The sequence below is a fragment of the Haliotis rufescens genome, unplaced genomic scaffold (assembly GCF_023055435.1).
Source record: "Haliotis rufescens isolate VD_foot unplaced genomic scaffold, xgHalRufe1.0.p SCAF_6, whole genome shotgun sequence".
Lineage (NCBI taxonomy): Eukaryota > Metazoa > Mollusca > Gastropoda > Lepetellida > Haliotidae > Haliotis > Haliotis rufescens.
This window is the reverse complement of record NW_025964334.1, coordinates 31,377,297-31,398,484: the sequence shown is the minus strand read 5'-3', so window position 1 is coordinate 31,398,484 and position 21,188 is coordinate 31,377,297. Positions and strand designations below refer to the sequence as shown.

Genomic DNA, 21,188 nt, shown 5'->3' with positions numbered 1-21,188 from the left:
TTTACAGACCGCCGTCATGTAGCTGGAATATTGCTGAGTGCTGCATTAAACAAAACGAACGAACAAACAAACGAAACACTCCTGCTACATCGTGCGGGGTACATATACGAGACACAAAGCACAAGGTATAGCTACTAGTTTTTGTTAGTTTAATGTCACAAAGAGAGAGGTCCACAACACTGGATTTGTGTCTGAGCGGTAATCGGGGAAGTTTGAGATAACCTTAATTTCGATTCTTCCTCGAAAAGATAGCGGGTGCATAATTTTCAGTCACAATGTCAAATGTAGACGCCAAGAGCATCATTTACACATTTCTCTCCATCCATGTTTCCCAAGTGTTGTCAGGGTCGATATCAACGGGTCGTGATCGTTCGAAGTATAACTGACAGATGTTGGTCGTGTTCTGGTAGCTGATTGATCTGCATCTGATCCTGCCTTGACAACTCATGATGCACTTAAACTTAGAGTTGGACGTCAGTGAAGACAGCATTTGACGTGTACTCCAACCATTAGGCACCACCCGCTCAAAGTAGTTCCCAGCCTTGCCATCTAAACAAAGCACACTTTCACAGCCTCATCTTTTTAGATATATACATAAATATTCAGAGTGACAAAACATGTATTCACAAGACTGTGACAAGCGGGATGCTTTCAACTTTCACTAAATGTCGAGCAATGTTCCAGCAGATCCAGGGTTTGGTGTGTATATTACACAAGTTTTGAGGTACAATCAAGCATGCTCTTTCCACGAACATTTCAAATAGCATCATACGGCGCTTACTCAAAAGTTGTTTCATCAGGGTTAAACATTCAAGGCCTCAGTAAAACTTTTAAACATTTTAGGGAAGACATGTAGACATTTCCAAATTCGAAACATTAGTTACCAAAATGATGTCCGATACAATTTCTCATTTTGACTTGTACCATGCATTCCGGTGTTTGTGTTTTTCAGGTAAACAGTTGTCTTGCCTTTACATATGAATGTGACAGGTGCCACCAGGGGGGCGGGATGCGCTCACCTTTTCACGAAAACCTGGTATCATTACTATGTGATAGGGATTCAAAAACGCATATAGTCGTAATCGTACAATGGACTCTGCTTTTACCAGAGATTTCTTATGATTAAGGAAATGGTTTTGTCGCTTTTATGTATTATTTTGAAAATATAAGTAATGGAAAATATAATTCACGTTTCATTAAGCCAAATTTTACATATTTACAAAAGGCCGTCATATAGCTGCGATATTGCTAAGTGCATCGTTAAACAACAACAAACAAACGCTTCTGCATAGAACATCACGCACTGTCCCTTTTTATGAGAATCATTGAAACTATTCTTAACTCCAGTAAAGTGGAAAAGTGAGGTATCGTTTGAACCAAGGTCTTCTTGGCCGGAGGCATTGATGTTAAGCGACGACAAAAGGAAATATTCAGTACATTGTTTAAAAAACAAACATATTATGTAATGCACCGCTACAAAACTCTTGATATGTTGTATAATGATAAGTATTGATCTTGATAACACAAGAATGGTGACAATGTAACTAAAAAATATCTGAAAACGTATGAAAATATCTACAAAACAAGACAACCCAGGATACATGCTTATCTCAGAGCTGTTGTTTCACTTACCAAATTCCCAGTCAAATACTCGGTTCCAACCGGATCCAACTGCAAAGTACTGGACATCAAAGTCCCTCTGCTCATTAGTAAACATGAACATCTGTTCTCCAACATAATCCCCCTCACCGACGCTAAGCAGTCTGCCGGTCCAGTTGACCCACATTGGTCTCATCTCATTGCAGTTTAAGTACGGATATCGTTGCGAGTATCGGGTGGAACAGCCACTGCAGGGTTCCATCAAACATTTATCATTTCCCCATCCACCGAGTAATATGTATGCCTTCTTGGCAGTAGAAAAGTCAGGACCATCATACAGACGTATGTAACCATCGTGGCATCCCTTCACCCGGAAGAGAAGTGATGAGATAGTCTTGACGTCAACGCCGTAGTCGTGTGTATTGTACATCTTGCCGTCTCCGGTAGAAATGACGTTGATGCTGGTGCAGGAGCCACATACTATTACGTAGAAGCCTGTAATAAGTATTAAAGTTATCTAAAGTATTGGTGTATTTTGCGACAGAGACTCTTCAAAACATACCGTATTTTTATCTCTGAAAGGAGAAGCTCGGTTTTGCATTCACAACTCCGGACATTCAGTATGCCCAGCGAACAATGAATTTGTTGTTGGAATCTGAGGCAAAGGTGGCAACATTAATTCATCTAGAACAAATTATCGTTTTCCAGCACACAACCAAATGGGCTGCCCATATCGGTAATGCGACCCAAGAGACAAATCACCCTTGGCGGCCTTGTTAAAGACCAAGAATAAAGCAGTTGGCCACCATGATGAGAAAATACATCACGCCCTTATTTTGTTATCTTTTATTTGTTTGTTTGTTGTTTAACGCCGCACAATATACCAGCTGTATGACGGCGGTCTAAAAAATAATCGAGTCTGTACCAGACAAACCAGTGATTGATATCCTGTGCATCGACCCACGCAATTGGGATACCATGACATGCATCAACCAAGTCAGCGTGCCTGACCACCCGATCCCGTAAGTCGCCTCTTACGACAAGCATAGTCGCCTTTTACGTCCAGCATGGGTTGCTGAAGACCTATTCTACCCTGGATCTTCACGGGTCTTTTGTTGTAGTCACTACATGGCTAAAATAGTGCCGATGCGACGTTAAGTTTTAACTCACTCACTCACTCACTCTACTCTCGTAAATACTGGAAGTGTCTCAAATGGATATAGATGTTGAATACAAATAGATATTGGTCAGGTTTACTGTCATGTAGATGCTCTAGGTTAGTAGGGGGGGGGGGGGGGGGGGGGGGTAACGAGAACAACCAATTCTGACAGTGTAACACAAAGCGATGTAAGTTTACCGGTTACACAAATCGCATCAGAGAGTACAGCATGTACATTGTTTTTAACTAAAATGAAGTCTCACCGATTAACAACATGACGGTTACTGCAGCAATCAGTGTCAAGGAAGAACACCGATATAACAGAGGAAAGATAATTCGCACGTTTGTATCAATTTGCCCCTAAAATTCACAATAACATGTATGGCAATGGTTTCTTCTGTGTGTGGTTAAATACTATCACAGCGAGTGTTTACTTTATATCTGTAGTGTGAATTTAGGGTGGTTGTGAACAGGTGGGCCTACCGCACTATGTAGTGCAAAAATGTACCTATGTCAAAAGCTCACTCACATCCAACGACTTTTGTTGTTTTTGTTAGTCTTTGAAAGGCTTCATATGGAACAAGTCAATTGGTTGATAAAATAAACATAACCATTTGATTCAAAAGATATTTGTCAGGATACTAAATTTGATAATATAACATCTCAATCCATTTCCTCCTTGCTTGACATAATTACATTTGTACCAGAATTGACATCTCAACATTTCGGATTTAACTGAACTTCAAGTCACAATCTCATAAAAATCAGATCTTAGTTTTCGCTACCGCTAACCAAAGATCTGAGGACATCCCATTACGGGTCATGTCAGAACGACCTTGTTGAGAGATCACCACAAAGTATGTATTGCGCGACAGAACTGGAATCTGAGAACTTGGAGACGGATCCATTGGTCGCTTTCTGCCCTACGTCACTGATGGAAGAACGAGAGTTTGGAGGCTCCGGAACACGGCCTACACCCCCAGGAACATTAAACCGACTGTTGCATACGGCGGGGGCTCGGTAATGGTTTGGGGGTGTATCTCTCATGATTGCAGGTTGGATTTGGTCACCATGAGGGGCAACTTAACAGGGGCTCAGTACATCCGGGATGTTTTGAGGCCAGTCGTCGTTCCTCAGTTTCACAACCACCAACTTGCTACTCGACCTCAGTGCATGGATGACAATGCCAGGCCTCATCGCTCGCATGCAGTCGTGGATTACATGAGGGCCAATGTAATAACGACTCTACCCTGGCCATCAATGAGCCCAGATTTGAACCCCCTTGAACATGTTTGGGATATTCTGGGGCGGCGCATACAGGCACGGGATCCTCCTGTACAAGATTTATGCCAATTGGGAGCAGCATTGCACCAGGAGTGGTTGTTGTTGACCCATCAACAGACCCAACGTCTGACTGGAGGCACGTGGCGGTTATACGCGTTACTGATCTGTTTCACGTGTCATGTCAAGTAGAGACTTTGAGGAACATTTTCACCATTTTGTATGACAAATCGTGTTAATTTGCAAAAGGTTACGATAACAGTAAGTGAAATATCAAAATATTGAAAAACAGACTCCATGTCCCTACTTGGCCACCGCAGATTTTGAACTGTTTCAGAACTAGTGTGTATTATCTGTTGTTCTTGAGGTTTTACTTGAACTTTTGACAGCGACTTTCATCCACAGTGTACCCCGTTACTTTTTGTATAATTTACTGAATGAAGGAAACATAATCATGTTAATGAAATATTTTTTATGGGTGGTAATTGTCCTAGGTGGCAATTGTCTTGGCTGGGAATAGTCTGGATGCGCATTGTCCTGCTCCCATTGTAGGCTGGAGTGTTTAAACAACTTAAACAGTGAATAAAGGCAGGCCGCCAAAATTTGATACATTCTCCGTGAAAACTATATTTCTGAACAGAAAACCTTTCCCGAAAATATCTCGAATGGTCTGATGGTTCTACCATGGATACGAAACTTTCTGTGGGCGAGAATCGGTGGAGCATAACAAACAGTTGATCAACCGTTTCCTTCTCTGTGAAACATGTTTTATTCACGTAATATGTCTTTTTACTTATTGTCTAATTCGTGACTGTTCAACTAATGATGTGTACTCCCAGTCTTGGATTTTTATGTGGATAGATTCAGTGTTGGGCGCAGTATTGATTTACATAGTAAATGTAAATAAAAACTTCCTCGTCGATCTCTGTCCAAAGAGTGCATTGTGCATGTTTAATCAGATATGTAAATTCATTTAAATTGTTAGTGTTGTAAATAAAAGCGACAAAACCATGTCCATAGCCACAAGCAGAGTCGATTTACGATTACGCCTGTGTCATGAGTATGTGTTTATGAATCACAATCAAATAGTATCTTTTAGTAAGTTTAAGGAACGCCTCCGTGGTCTAGTGGTAGAATGTCCGCTCTCCGAGCGGAAGGTCCAGGGTTTGATCCCCGGCCGCGTCATACCAAAAGACGTTAAAAGATGGTACTTGTTGTTACCTTGTCTGGCGCTCGGCATTAAGGGGCTTAAACAAGGACTGGTCGGCTCGGAGTTAATATACTGTGTCCGAGTGGAGTATTCATGTTAAACTGCGGCAAGGTACCTCAGTGAGCTGGCTCTATAAATCAGCATCAGTCCGGACTAGTAGCAGTCACACACACACGTGCATGCACGTCGCTATATAAGTGCAGTAATCTTGGACGCGACGTTAAGCTCCATTTCACCTCACCTCTATCAGTAGATACATGGGTAGGCGGACCATGGTCAGTGTAAGGCTGCTAGACGCGGATGCACTGTATTTTGCGTTTAGAAAAAATATGATGCTGCTTCGGTATTTTATTGAGCCAAAATATCAATTTTGAAAAATAAAACGATGGTGTGGATGATAAGGAACACAAACGCTCTATTAGTTTCACATCAATTAAACTCTGAATTTATATGAGTTTTACAAACATTTTTACAAAAGTACAAAATGTCTAAAAGTTTTTACACCTGTATAACGATTTATCTGTCGTAGTGTTTATGGATTGTTACAGAGCTGAATTTGTGAATGTTCCTGAACTTGGAAAAATAACTAAACTTAAACGTTTTAAAGATTAATAGTAACAAATAAAACTATCCACAAGACTGAACAAGGGAGGTTTCTATGGATATACAAATTTATTACAATGACTACGTTTCGGTGTTGACTCTAACACCTTTATCAAGCAATTGATGTACAGAAATCTGAAGTATGAAGGTTATATACATGTGGATAATTGATGTTTATCCAAGATGATGTTTACACAAAAGAAAAGGTTAAAGTATAAAATAAATAGTACATAACAAGGTATGATGAGTCATCGTAATTAAGAAGTTTATATAGTTTAGGGGCCAGCGGTCACATTCTTTTGGAGACGCATCAATTTCACGATTTACAATATTTTAATCTCATTTCTATCCTATGTTTTGATTACAGTTAAGACTAATTGTTAACGTAAGTGAAAGGTATTTGTTATCATGTCAAATAAATTTATCTTCTTGATTTTTTTAAAGTTTGACCAAATGAGAGCCTCAAAAGTAATTTCAGGGAATACGTCTAAACAATTTGATCTTAATCAGGGAATATGTATAATTCCTGAAAAATATAGGGATTATGTATATTCCCTGAGTGAATCAGACATTAAATATATTCCCTGATTATACATATTTCCTGTAACAGGTACATAAAACCATCTCCGAACTTCTAAATGCCACTTAAAGAGGTGAGGTGAAATGGGGTTTAACGTCGCGTCCAAGATTATTGCACTTATATAAGCGACGTGCATGCACGTGTATGTGAGTGTGTGTGGCTGCTTGTACTAGTCCGAACTGATGCCGATTTATAGTGCTAGCACACTGAGATACCATGCCGCAGTTTAACATGAATACCCCATTCAGACACAGTATACTGACTCCGAGCCGACCAGTCCTTGTTTTAGCCCATTAATGCCGAGCGACAGACAGGGTAACTTCTTTTAACGTCTTTTGGTATGACGCGGCTGGGGATCGAACCCCGGACCTTCCGCTCTGCGGGCGGACGCTCTACCATTAGACCACGGAGGCGGTCGCAACTTAAAGAGGTTATCCTCTGTCTTCATGGAGGCGTGGCAATTACAACCATCAGAAAACTTAACCTCCCTACTTCCATATTCTGTACATCACTTGCTTGATAATGGTGTTAGTATCTACACCGAATGTCGCAGTCGTTGTAATAAAGAAGTTGTATATGCATTGAACTATCTCCCTTGTGCATCATACCAACTTCTAAATGCCACCTACAGAAGGTATCCACGAGACTGTATGACGTTAAACAACAAATAAACAAGGTAAACAATTGACTTGCCTTTGCCTACGTGCTACCGAAGGGGCAGGGTACGGTCATTTTTTTCGCGAAAACCTGGCATCTTAACTATTTGATATTGATTTTTAAACGCATACTTTTGGTATATTTGGATCGTACAGTGGGTACTTTTTACGATTTTGGAAAATATTTAATCTCGGTAGATTGGGTCCCCAACACCCCATTGCTTGTCCTAAAAGCGACTTAATTGGTCAACAAGTTTAAGTAGGATTGCGCCCCTGTGTCTGTTGAGGAAGGGAGTCTGGTGGTTGAGGGCACTGGAGGCAGAAACAGTGTTCCTTTGCCCAACACACCACTTTGACCCTAACTTCACCTAGAAGGGTTATAGAATGGGTCCGGTTCTATCATCGGAGGGTCATGCCAAGGCCTGTGCATAATACTTATTTGGCACATACATATATTTATTTCTCACAAATGCAGTTTTTGGTCTTGGTCTATGAAAACACTAATTATTGATAAGTATTACCTTATGCGAGATCTAATGCAATTAAACACTGTCCTTGCAATTGTTTACATTCGACGGTTTTCAGGGAGCAGGGTGCTGAACCGTTTTCCTTTCAACATGTTCCAACAATTGTCTGGTTCCAATTGTCCAAAAAGAAAACATTTAGAAGTAGAAAGTGAAACTGACGATGAACATCAGCATATTGATTCCTGGCCTCGATTCCTTGTAACAGAGACCCATGGCAAACAGCACATCAAACTAAATCCGTTTGGTATATCCAAAGCAATTTTTGGAGAGGTGAAGAACGTGACTCGCACAACAGCCTTTGCAAGTCGAGAGGTGTGAGAAGAGGCATTGTCATAAAGTAGTAGAACTCCAGCAGTCAGCATTCCTCCAAGTTTTTCTTGATAGAATCACTCAGGCGATGAAGCAAATCAGCATAGAAGGCATAGGTAATCGTCTTTTGAATTTCTATGTAATCAACAAGGATCACACCCTTTGCATCTAAGAATTCAGTGGCCATTACTTTCTTCTCTGTTCTTGAAGACTTGAATTTCCTTGGTGTCGGTGAAAGTGGAATGGTGCCTTTCCCTGGATTGACGTTTTGACTCGGGATCATAGTTGAAGACCCACGTTTTATCAGCCGTTACTAATCGCTTTCTGAATTTAAAAGATCAGAATTTAGAAACTTTGGCACACAACGAGGAGATATCTTATTCGTCTGTAAATGTTCATGAATAATACTTACAATGGAACCATGGCTTAGACATGTGTCTTCCTCAAGTTCAGCAATGGTAATACCTCTATCTGTCAGTATAAGTTTTCTATCTCCTTGATGGAATCTTCATTGATGGAAGTTGAAGGACGTCCAGACCTAGGGTCATCGTCAAGACATGTTTCCTAGCCTTAAACATAGATACCCAACGTTTAAAACAGTGGACTATCTAGTGCACTTATCCCCAAACACCTGTGACATGCGGTCATGAATTTCTTGGGGAGTACTTTTCTCTAAAGTCAAAAACGCGATGACTGTTCGGTACTGTTTATTTTCCATTTCCGTGTCCATTTGGACCCCTATCATGTTCGACTGACTGCCACTAATATACAAACGGTCTCAACAGACCATATACACTTGCAATGAACTACTCAAACAGTGTACTACATTGACTAGTTCATTTTGTTACGGCCCATAGTTGAACATTAGTCAGTCAGGCTTAGAACTTATTGACCAGCCCTCGTACCTCTTCGTAATTCATTTGGACCTCTCGAAATGGAGGTGAGCCTGTCTTCAGAAGATAGAGGTAGAAGTACTTCCACCTCACGATCACGTGTGAGGTCGCCTATTGAGCAACCGTGACTCAATCAGTTAACCTAATCCAATGGAATTGCAGAAGACTCAGAACTAATTTTAATGACATTCAATTATTCATACAGGATTTTATACCGTCTTCTTTCTGTTTTCAAGAAACAAACCTTAAAAGTAAAGATCAATTTGATATAAGACAGTACAACAGTCATCCTTCATAACTCCCCACAGGGTCTTTTGTCTTGGTGAAACAGGGCGTCATTCACAGTCATGTCCCTCAATACAAATCTTCCAGCTGTTGGTTTAACTTTGCGCATTGTGTTTAGTCTGTGCTCCTTGTATATTCCTCCATCCACTATGATTCGACAATCTGATCTTCAAAATCTGTGTGATCAGCTCCTTTAGAATGCATCATAGGTGGTGGTCTGAATGGGCGCAACCCTCTATGGAGAAGTGTGACCACAATGAAGGGAAAGTACTTGACGAATTCATTTCTGATAATAATTTATGTATTTGTAATGGTGATTCAAACACATATTTACATCCTGCCACTGGAACGTACTCAGTACTTATTCTGTCTCTCACAGATTCAAGCCTATTTCACGAATATGAATGGTCGGTCCATGATGACCTCTGTGGAAGCGATCACTTCCCCACCATTCTTAAACCCAAATTCTGATTCGTCTTCACCCAGATGGAATTTTACAAAAGCCAATTGGTCATGGTAGGAAATTTTTTGTACTGCAAAATTACCTATTGGACATTTAAAAATATTGATCCGGTTTACTTGTTTTCAGATCAGCTTAATGAAATAGCTGATCAAACATTTCCTAAGACCTCTGCAAATCCTCATACTCGTAAACCATGGTTGTATTGTGTCTGTCACTTTATTTAGTATAAAAATAAATAATCTTTCAAAGGGTTTAAGTGATTTAGTTGATGGATCACTTTTCCTGAATGATTTAAATATATCTTGTCGTTGTACAAATGTGCACACTATCGAGAGACATTTACAATTTTGTCTAAATATAATTAAAAAATGATCACTGGAGAATGGGTTTGAATTTTCTAAAACTTAGACAAACTGTATCCATTTGTGTCCAAAATATAAACCGCATGAGGACCATGAACTGTTTTTGGCTGGCTTCCCTAATTATTATTTCCGATATATTTCATTTAACATTTTTACCACATAAAAATATCTAAAGACTACATGTGTAAAGGTAATTGATTTGTTGAAATGTGTTATTAGTACCAAATGGGGAGGGGATCAGACAACCCTCATTCATTTATATCGATCTCTTTTTAGCTGTTCAAAACTTGATTATTGCTCCAAAATTTATGGTGGGCCTGTAAAAGCAGCTTACGAAAATAGGAGCCTTTTGGACATCACCGGTCAATAGCTTCAATGTAAAGGCTGATGAAACATCCCTCAAACAACGTCAAATTACATTTTCATTGCAACATGTTATTAAACTCTCTCAAATTCAGTCGAATCCACCATAGGATTGTGTCGTGTGTTTAATACTATGTATGAAAAGTCATTTCAATCAAATGATATATATTCACGACAGGTATTTACCAATTGACCATTGCAGGGGATATCGGTGTCTGTCCTATTGTTGCAGCTAAATCTATATCTATCTACTGTGTCACCATACCAGCTACTGCCTACACCTTCTTTGCAACTAGTTAAACTGGATGTAGCCCAAACACTAACTAACCTAAAACAATCTGACACAAACCAAGACCATGCCCATTTAAGGTCCAAATATTATTACCATCCTTCTACTTTTACCGATGGCTCCAAGGATGGTGGCAAAGTTTCAAGTGCCACTGTCACTGGATCCAAAATAGTGTCTTCGAGAATCCCAGTGTTATAGTTTTATTTTTACAGTTGATGCCAACACTGTTCTTAGATAATTGGAATACATTCAGCACCAATCATTTCAACAGGTCATATCTTTTTCTTATTCTTTGTCATGTCTTTAGGCAATAAACAATTGTTCATCAAATCATCTGTTGATACTTAATTTTTTTAATTGAATAATATTCTCGCCACTGACCAATACGACATCGTATTTTGCTGGTTGCCCTGTCATGTTGGAATCGCTAATGACAATTTGGCTGATGCTGTAGCAAAGGCAGCACTCAACAAATCAGTGACATCACTTCTTTTACCATACAGTGATTGCAAACCTGTAATTAGATGCTACCATAGAGATCTAATGCAAACGAAGTGGCACACACAAGTGGGTATAAACAATCTTCATGAAAAAACCCGATTCTTGGTTATACCTATTTGGGCTGCCAGTCAATACATGAGGATGTCACATTGGCCAGTCGTTATACCCTTGGATATTGATTGAAAGGTGAGGATCCTCAGTTTGTCCCTTGTGATGAGAGAAGCATATTTGCTTGAAATAATTGAAGCATATTTGCTTGAGTCCGAAATAAATCAACTAGTTTCTTAATGCATTGATTTATATGCTCCAGAGTATATACGACGATAACAGGCAGTTATTTCTGAATATAAATGTCACTTTGAGTCCCGAGATGGCACTGGTCAAAGGTTCGGTAGATCCTCCACGTGCCCTCCACCTGTGAAAATGTATCCTTTCCCCCGTAACTCGATGAAAGGAACGTAAGATTTCACTCGACACATGAAATATCCTCTATATCAATACAACCAGTCACAATTAATTATTTGTCATTTAAAGCTTCAGTCTCATAAACGTTTAGCCTACTTCATGTAAGAAACTGGAATTAGCCATTCGCGGAACCCTTATTTAGAGCACTGGTGGTTAGTGACATTGCAAAATGGACAAAGCATTCAAACAAGTGTATTCCTTCATATTTTGACAATACCATGGCATCGTTTCATATTTTGAAACAAACTTTTGTAACTTTCTCGGAAACCAATCCCGTACTGGTTACAATAGCAGTTGAAATCTCCTTTGAAATCTCAAAACATAACACGCTGCAAAAATGTTCAGGGTACCTTTAGATTGTTTCTTTTGTTGTGTGAACACGTGATGTAAATCCACTGTGCAATGCAGAAATTTCTGGTATACACCAATGGTAAATGAAGAAGGTCAGTGATCGATTAAATCGGGTCAACTCAGATAGTAATCCGTTAGGCACTTGCAGAAACCTCACGGAGAGCCGCGATGAGGCCCGACAGTCAAGACACGACCCTACATCACGTCGAGAACGCCTTCAAAAAATTCTACGCAGATGTTGAGGCCGATTACCCTTTGTATTTTCTTGAGATGTTTTACCAAATATTTAGCGTGGCCTATCACCAAATAGACCAAATGGCACCTTATCAGAAATGTCATACTTTATGAGCTGTTATCTCTCTTTTCAGGCAAATTTCGTCCTTTTTTTCTACGTCAAATTCTAAAATAAAAATACAACCGCTTTTACCTGTCTTAAATTTCGATGGAATATATTGGTGGGCAATGGTTCATTGACAAATATGAACATGCGTTTTTGCTAAATTGGTCCCGGAAACGAATCCCGTCCTGACTTCAGGAGTAGTTGACGTTGTTTCCATTGAAATGTAAAAACATAACAAGCTATTAAAACATTCCAAAAGCCTTAAGGGTACCGTTAGTACCACACTGCACGTGTGAATATAGAGTCTTGCATTACATATCATTTGTACTTACTTCCACAGAATACTGAACTTCTACAAAACTGTTTCTACCCGAGTACAGTTACTTCAGCTCCTTTGTGTATAAACTGATAATGTAAACATCAAATGGCAACTTTGAATTACCTGTAACAATGATGATGCAGAATTCCATCTTAGTCCTCAATCTTAGAGCGGATTCGAAAGTTTCAGTGCACCGCGTCCTGCTAAAGGAAGAGTATATTCCTAGTCAAGTCGACAGCGACACAGACAAACAGCAAGTCATAACAATACTTGTATTGACCAGCAAATGATTTGTTATGCCTCTTCCAATTGTTGTGATCTCTGGGGTATTTGTAGACAGTGTATCTCCCAGTGGGACATAATCTATTGACATGCCCCGTTCGAAAAACATGAACATGAGTGACAATAAATTATTGTTTCCCACGCTGAAAGTTATTTTAACTTATTAATGGCGTTCTGGGCAATGAGGGGATAAACAGGGATTGTTTGCCTGGAGTCATGGTAATGTGTCTGAGTATGGGTATCTATGTTAAATAGTGACCTGGCATCTCAGTGGGCGAGCAGTATAGATTCAGATTCATTTATTTAATCGCAACCACCCACGGTGGTACGTACAAGAGTATAATATATAATTAACACACATATAAATAGAGAACAAGTTAAAGCTTCTGATTACTAGTAACTGTTTTATGCCAGAAGTTAATCCTTCTCTTATATATTTTAAACGAGGTGGTATTCTTCCAAATTCGCCATAAATAATGAAGTTTGGGGTACTGTTCCTAAGCCTTGTTGCCATTTAAAAAGAAATTAAGTTGTATTTTCTCAATGATTTCGAAATGTTCATATCCCCACATTTCGCAGCCACATAGGAGAATTGGTTAACAATACACCAGAGGCTTAAAACAAACAGTGGAGTTGAAGAGTTGTATTTCTTGCCTTTTGTGGTGAGGAAAACATCGCGTTTGAACCATGATCTGACAAACCTTTGATTTCACTTCGTAGACGCCGGTTCCTATAAAGCTTAATTCCCAGGTAATTGTTATATTGCTGACGGCTTCAAGTTCATTTTCACCGCAATATATTAAATCGTTTTACCTTTGGAAGCCCCAGACCCAAATATAACAATTTTACTCTTACTAATGTTGACTCATAATTTCCATTTAATGCAGTAATTATGCATAGTGTCAATGGACTTCAGTAAGGAATCAGGATTCTCGAGGAAAAGAACAGTATCATCAGCATAAAGTAGAAATAATACTTTAACATATAGAACAGTATTATCATCGTCAACTTGTAAACAGCAGCCATTATACTGCTATTCATTTAGAATGTCTCAAGATCATTTAGATAAATTGATGAAATTACGCCAGCATAACTCGGAAAAGGGGTCTCTTATCTTACCATTAACCATAACTCGTGAATTTTTTATTTGAGTACATGGTGTTTGCCAATGTAAAAATTCTTCCGTCAATACCATTTTGTTCAAAGTAATATCTTCCATAGCCCGAGTCTCAGCAGATTATCAAAGGTTTTTCTGAAGACAATAAAAGCGCAATATGGTTTTCTTTTAGAATTTTTTATTTATTGTGTCAGCGTATTAATAATAAAAATATTATCGAGGGTTGATAATTGTTTTCAAAGTCTGCTTCCGATGGGTTGAGGATATAAATACTCTCTAAGAACTTATCGAGTTGATTATTTCAAATACTCGTAAAAAATTGCCAAGGCAGCTTTGAATTGTAATGGGTCTATTTGAATTTGGATCAAGGACCCCACCTTTCGTCTTATAGATCGGTTTAATGATGCCTTCTTGCCATGCTTCACGAATTACATCCGACATTAAAACAAGGTTTAAGAGGTTAAGGTACACTTTACACAGATTCGGTCAGATATTCATATTCAATACAATCGATACCTGCTGTTTTGTTGCGTTTTAGTTCGTTTTGAAGCTAACTGCATTTCTTCGACTTTGATATCGTTATTGAGAATATCTGTATCATAAGGACTGTAATCGGGACGAAGATCGTCTTCATTGTCAGTAATGTAAGAAAACAACATAAGTCCGGATTTGTACAAGCATGCATATACACAAACGTGCGTACATGCACATCGCAACATGAATACAATAATCTTGTCCTATTTGAACTCATCTCACAATGATTTGAGGAAAATATGATATCTTCATAGAATGCAACGGAACATTCATGCCACCTTCATCATTCCAGCAGTTTCAGAGAAGATGACAGGGCCAAAGGATTGAACATCTTGTGTCATAACTTATTTCCAGTGATCCATTCATACCCAGTCTGACCATTATAATCAGGATCAGGGTGTCCCACAAGGCAGGATTTTGTCTGTCACATTATTTAATATCAAGATTAACAGTCTGTCAAAAGTTATGAATGATTCAGTTGATGGATCGTTATTTGTGGAAGATTTTCACATTTCTTGTCGCGGTAAAAACATGCACACTATTGAGAGACAACTGCAGTTGTGTCTCAATAAAATACACAAATGGTCGCTTGTTAACGGCTTCAAATTTTCTAAAACTAATACTAATCGTATACACTTCTGCAGAAAATATTTCTATATGACACACCCATCAAAGTAGAGACCCTTCTCTCTTTCTACAGATCTTTGATCCGCTCAAAATTGGACTATGGTTCCATCATTTATGGTGGAGCCTGTAAAAGTAACTTACACAAACTAGATTCCATTCATCATCAGGGTTTGAGGCTCTGTCTTGGAGCCTTAAGGACCTCTCCTGTTGATAGTCTGTATCTAGAGGCTGATGAGCCTTCTTTGAAGCAACGTTTCAAACATGCATTACAATATATCACAAAATTAAAAACAAACCCGTCAAACCAGCATATGACTGCATTTTTAATCCTCCCTACGAGGAATTATTCCAAACTAAACCGAAGCTGGTTCCACCTCTGGGGATCAGATTACAGCCACATATACAAGAATATTTACTGAAAGATGAGGATTCTCCGTCAAGTTTGCTTGACTGTTTAGACTTTTCTCTCACAAGGGATACCTATTATCATTAAACGTCTTTAAAGGATCTGTTTATAAATGTCAATGCTCGTTTAATTCTCGATTTTTTAAAAGAAATAGAATTATTATTTTAAATTAGTGTGATATTAGTAACACCTGCGAGTATTGAAGGCTGTACCACTCAGGGGCTTAAAGTAGTGTAAAACCATTGTCCCCCGACAGTGGCATCGAGTCCATCTATACTCACACGCAAAAGAAACGCAAGTGGTTTTAAGCAAATAGGTAACAAACACGGAACCATAAATTGAAACGAGTTTTAGCATGTAGTGAAGCCTGATGGTGTTATCAATATTTTTGGTTGCATTTTGGAAGAACCCCGAGTAAAAACGCAACATAAAAAACGAATCGCCAAAACGCACCATTTCAATGAATATTAGGAATTATGCACCCATTTCTCGCGAAATCGAAAATGCACGAACTGTCACGAACTGTAGTGGGTATAAAACTGTGGCCGATTCTTGGACCTACCACTCCTTGGTCAACAATGCCACGCCTAACTCAAATTCAGAGAAACCAGGCTATCGGACGTTTGGAAGCTGGAGAGTCTGTCCAAATTGTTGCCCGTCATTTCAACGTTAACATAACCACAATTTACCGTCTCCTGCATCGATACAATGCTACACAGACCACAGATGACCTTCCACGGAGCGGTCGTCCTAGGGTCACCACACCTCGACAAGATCGGCAGATTACCCGTCAACACCAGCTACATCCGTTCCTAACTGCAAGTGAAAGTGCTCGACAGACCATAGGAACACATAATCGAGACATTAGCCGGGACACTGTGATCCGACGTCTCCGTTCCAACAACCTCAGATGTCGCCGACCAGCACGTTGTCCTGTTCTCCAACCACGGCATCGACAAGCACGACTTCAGTGGGCGCAGGGTCATCACAATTGGCGTCATCGTGAGTGGAGGCGTGTCATCTTCTCTGATGAAAGTCGTATTTGTGTCTCCCATGCAGACGGAAGTGTCAGAATTTGGCGGCGTCGAGGTCATCGTTTCGCTGACAGAAACGTTGTGGAAAGGGATCCGTGGGGTGGACCTAGCGTCATGACATGGGCAGGGATTGGACTTAATGCGAGACTTGGACCCATGTGCTTTCTGAATGTTGGCCAAGGTCGGGGACACGGCGTCACTGCTCAGCGGTATATCGACCAAGTGATCAGACCCCACGTTGTTCTATTTCTTTGCACAACATCAACAACACATTTTCCAGCAGGACAACGCTCGTCCCCGTGTTGCCAGAGCTACCATGGTCTTTCTGCAACAACACAACATCCGTGTTCTAGGGTGGCCAGCCCTCAGCCCTGATCTGAACCCCATCGAACACTTGTGGGATGAGGTTCAAGGGCGTCTGCACAATGTGCGCCCAGTCCCTACAACTGCCGATGAACTACGCTACAGCTGCTCTGGATGTGTGCAGGAGGATCCCCAGGACAAATCGTCTGATCCACTCAATGTACAGGAGATGTGTGGCAGTGATCAATGCTAATGCTTAACATTTGAAAAAAACAATTATGTCATCTGCCTTCAGTCAAATTTGTCAATCTTGCCCTTTTAGTATTTCTTGTCTTTACTGTTGAAAATAAATAACATGTATACTGCACACTCGACTTGCGTTTCTTTTGCGTGTGAGTATATATTGAAGTGAATAATATCAACTCGTGTTTAAATGTATTGTTTGTGCTTCTTTTTTTAAAATATTGGTTAGCATTACATACATTCACTGGTGACCAAAGTGATGGCATAAATCCTGCCGGGAATCATGCAGGAATCAAAAGCACTGTAAGTCCCCATGATTCCCAGTTAGGTGGTCTAGCCTTGGTTGCTAGTGGTCCGTAGCCTGGTTCTAACTTATATGAACTTACCTACTGAAAAATTATTTGTTTTAATATTGGTCAGGTTTGTTTTATATCAAAACTGTGATATTTACCTTACTGTTTTTCTGTCCGTCGACAGGTTTTTAATAATAGTAACTACCTTGTTCCCATCGCTATATGGCTGCAATACTGCCGATGCGATGTAAAATTTAAACTCACTCACTCTGGCTTTGGCGGTTTTTATTTGAGAAAACGTGATGTAGGGTGTTTTCATCTTCTGTGTTCCTCACTACCCTACAAGTGTAGCCAAGGTGAGGTCAGGTAAAATTGGGTCTAACGTCGCTTTCAACATCATTTCACTTATATTGCCATGTGCATGCTTTTGTGCGTGGCCGCTTGTATATGTATGGGTTTATGTCGGTTATATAGTGTTAGCCTTTTGAGATACCATGCTGCAGTTTAATATGAATACACGCGATTTCATTCGCCGGATCCATTTTGTAGTGTGTAGAGCATCTGATCGGATAGACGAAGCCACCGAAGGTCGTTGGTTCGATTCTCTGGGAAGTGTTGTGCGTTTGTGCGTGCGTGCTTCGTCTAATGTTTGAAAACAGTAGCTATTAGTTTTATAAGAACTATGGTTCTAGTGTTCAAGGCGGTAGGTGTTCATTACACTTATGCTAATGGACTGGCCATCTTTTTACGGCCATAAAAACTTCATGATACTTGATGTCTTATTATGCACTTTATTAACCTTCTTACATACATGATAACATAACATTCTCACATATAATTTAACGAAGTCCAAGTTAGCCATCTCTGCATTCAAGTTGTCATATACTCTCCATATACAACAAAGTCACAATGAAGACACCCGTGAAGATCCGGGGTAGAATAGGTCTTCAGCAACCCATGCTTGCCGTAAAAGGCGACTATGCTTGCGTAAAAGGCGACTATGCCTGTCGTAAAAGGCGACTAACGTAATCGGGTGGTCAGGCTCGCTGACTTGGTTGATGCATGTCATCGTATTCCAACTGCGTGGATCGAGGCTCATGATGTCAATCACTGGATTGTCTGGATTATTTACAGACCGCCGTCATATAGCTGGAATATTGCTGAGTGCGGCGTGTAACATCAAACAAACAAACAAACAAGCAAATAAATCATAATGAAGACTGGCAAGTTTAGCATAGTAGCTCAAGGCATTCAGGTTTTGCAAGGCAGTTGAACTTTCAGTCGTTCAAGACTGTGCTCGTTCTCTCTATAGACTCGTTTTCTCGGGAGTGGGGCAGCACCGAAATCAATCTGGCTCAATTTGGCACGTTCGCACTTCTCATGGAACTGATGATGTCAATAAATCTAAAGAGATTCGGGTGATGATAAGGCAAGGATTTGTTGACTCGGGAATAGAATCCTTCTAGGTTGTTGTTTGTTCTTGGTCCAGTTGTCAGGTAGTGGTTCCATAGACCGATAGGGAACAAAGCACCATAGTCAACCCATGTTGCCACTGCATAGTCATTGAGCTCCTCACTGCGTGGCACCTCAGGAGTCGCTTCCATTGCTTCTATCCATGCATCTTCTCGAGGCAAGAGAGTTACCTGACTATAAAAGTCCAGTTTCCACCCTTGCCGAACTAGGCTGGTATTATGGAGTTACATTTTGGCTGGACTAACGCATCTATGCATAGTCCACTCAACATCGCACAACGAAATCGAAATCCGGTTCGTATTCGGTCGATTGCAGGATTTGCAAAGCATGTGCACCGCCAACTCGTTGTCAACAGATATTTTTTTTAAAAAATCATGTTTTTAATCAAGGTGCCCACGTGATTTGATGCATTTCGCGATGTAAGACCCGTTTTATCACAATATAGATATTGATTATCGATCAGATCGTCCTGACTGGGCGCCGCTAGTGTGTTGGAAGCAAATGCAAGTGATACGAGAGGTGAAATCTGATTGGCCAATAGGAGAGGCTTAGAATGTACGTAACTGGTAATAGCCACTGGGGGCGCTACTGGTTTTTATAACAAGCCACTCACCAATCACATGCAACTGGTTTCTAAATAAGCCACTCAACAATCACATAATACACAATAACATCACTTGAATTTTTGAATTTTTGAATTTATTTTTTTATTTATTTAATCCTATTAGACAACCCAGGTCTTTTCAGGGAGGAGTGACTTTGCTAGTTAGACAAAGTAGCCATGTGGCTCAATCTATTTTACTGTGAACGGGGATGCAAGAAGATTCAACAATCTGTAATCTGTAATCAGGTATCAACCTGCTTCGTCTAATTGTTTAAAGCAGGTAAACACCCCTATGCCCATTGATGGTCTCTCCCATCAGTTGACAGTCTAATTTCCCTGGAGATTATCCACTCAACCTGGCAGAATCCAATTTTCATACATATAAATGCGGGCTGTGGGAATCTTGGGAAATTAAAGGAATAATTTGCTGGTTACGGAACGTTTGGAAACAGTGTTTATAGCAGAGAGAGTACACCAAGGATAAGTTTTGGGCCCGATATTGTTTATTATTTAGTAGTTTTTTTTATTGTAGTTATCTGTTTATGAATCTCATTCCCTGTACTCATTGTTTGGGGACATGAATATTGTTTTAACACGGATATTTCATATCATGTTAAGATTAAACTAAAACATTTTCATGTGACTTTCACACAAACCTATTAAATTGCATCTACGTCAGAATATATCGTCACTTTTTGATGTAGTTTTCAAGATAAGTCACACCATTCAGAAAACAATTACAGTCACAAGAAAAACCACCATCCAACCATAAACTAGAACCATCAGGAGCAATGTGCTACATTCCGTACAAGTGTGGACAAGCTTATATTGGAGAAACATCTAGGCACCTCAAAACCCGAATTAAAGAACATCAAAGCTCAGTCTCCAAAGATGTCGCTAAATCAGCTCTATCAGACCATACCCGTGACAACCCAAGCCATAGGATCAAGTGGGATAAAGTCAATTCCCTCACCACCAACCTCAAAGACTTCAAAAACATAAAACTACAAGAAACCATCAACATCAAAAGCCTCCAGACATCAATCAACCGTGCCAAGGCTATTACATACCCCCGGCGTACCACCAACTCATTAAAGACCCCAATCAGTCATTATCCTTTTGCTTATACTACTGACTTCGCCGGTCAACATGTTTACTACCCTTTCGTTTACATAACAGGCTTCTCCACTCCAGGGTAACTACATCTGATATCTACTCTGCAGTATAAAAACTGCCTCCTCCCTGAATATATAGTGGACTGCAAGCCCTCCAAAACAAAAATACCAAAAACCGACCTAAATTAATAAATCTAATACTTAAAAGCTCCAACGACCTAACTAACGCAGGCAAACAAATAACCTTCTTGTGGATACCCGCCCACGTAGGAATATACGGTAATGAAAACGCCGATAAGGCAGCTAAACAATCCCTCAAAATCCCAGAAATAAGCTTAAACTTACCCATCTCAAAATCAGAAATTAAGAGTGTAAACAAGCAAAAAATCACCAAAAAATGGCATAACCTATATCTAAACTCAAATAGCCAAATCAAAAAAGTGCTCAGCAAACCACTTACCAAACCAAAAATTCACCATCCATCCAAAAAAATCGACAGAGTAATCACTAAACTCCAAACAGGACACACCAACCTAAATAACCACCTAAAAAAAATAAAAAAACATACTACAGGTAACTGCCCACACTGCAAACAACTAGAA

General features: G+C 39.8%; 1 protein-coding gene across 1 annotated transcript; it reads right to left on the bottom strand.

Moving 5' to 3' along the window:
* On the bottom strand, positions 1 to 12,752 carry LOC124119163. Its single transcript, XM_046481582.2, has 3 exons — positions 12,679 to 12,752; positions 1,633 to 2,094; positions 1 to 549 (listed from the first exon to the last, which is right to left on the bottom strand). Exons 1-3 carry the CDS (start codon positions 12,704 to 12,706, stop codon positions 305 to 307), a joined length of 735 nt encoding a protein of 244 aa, XP_046337538.2. The 5' UTR covers positions 12,707 to 12,752; the 3' UTR covers positions 1 to 304.
* Between the last annotated feature and the right edge of the window lie 8,436 nt (positions 12,753 to 21,188).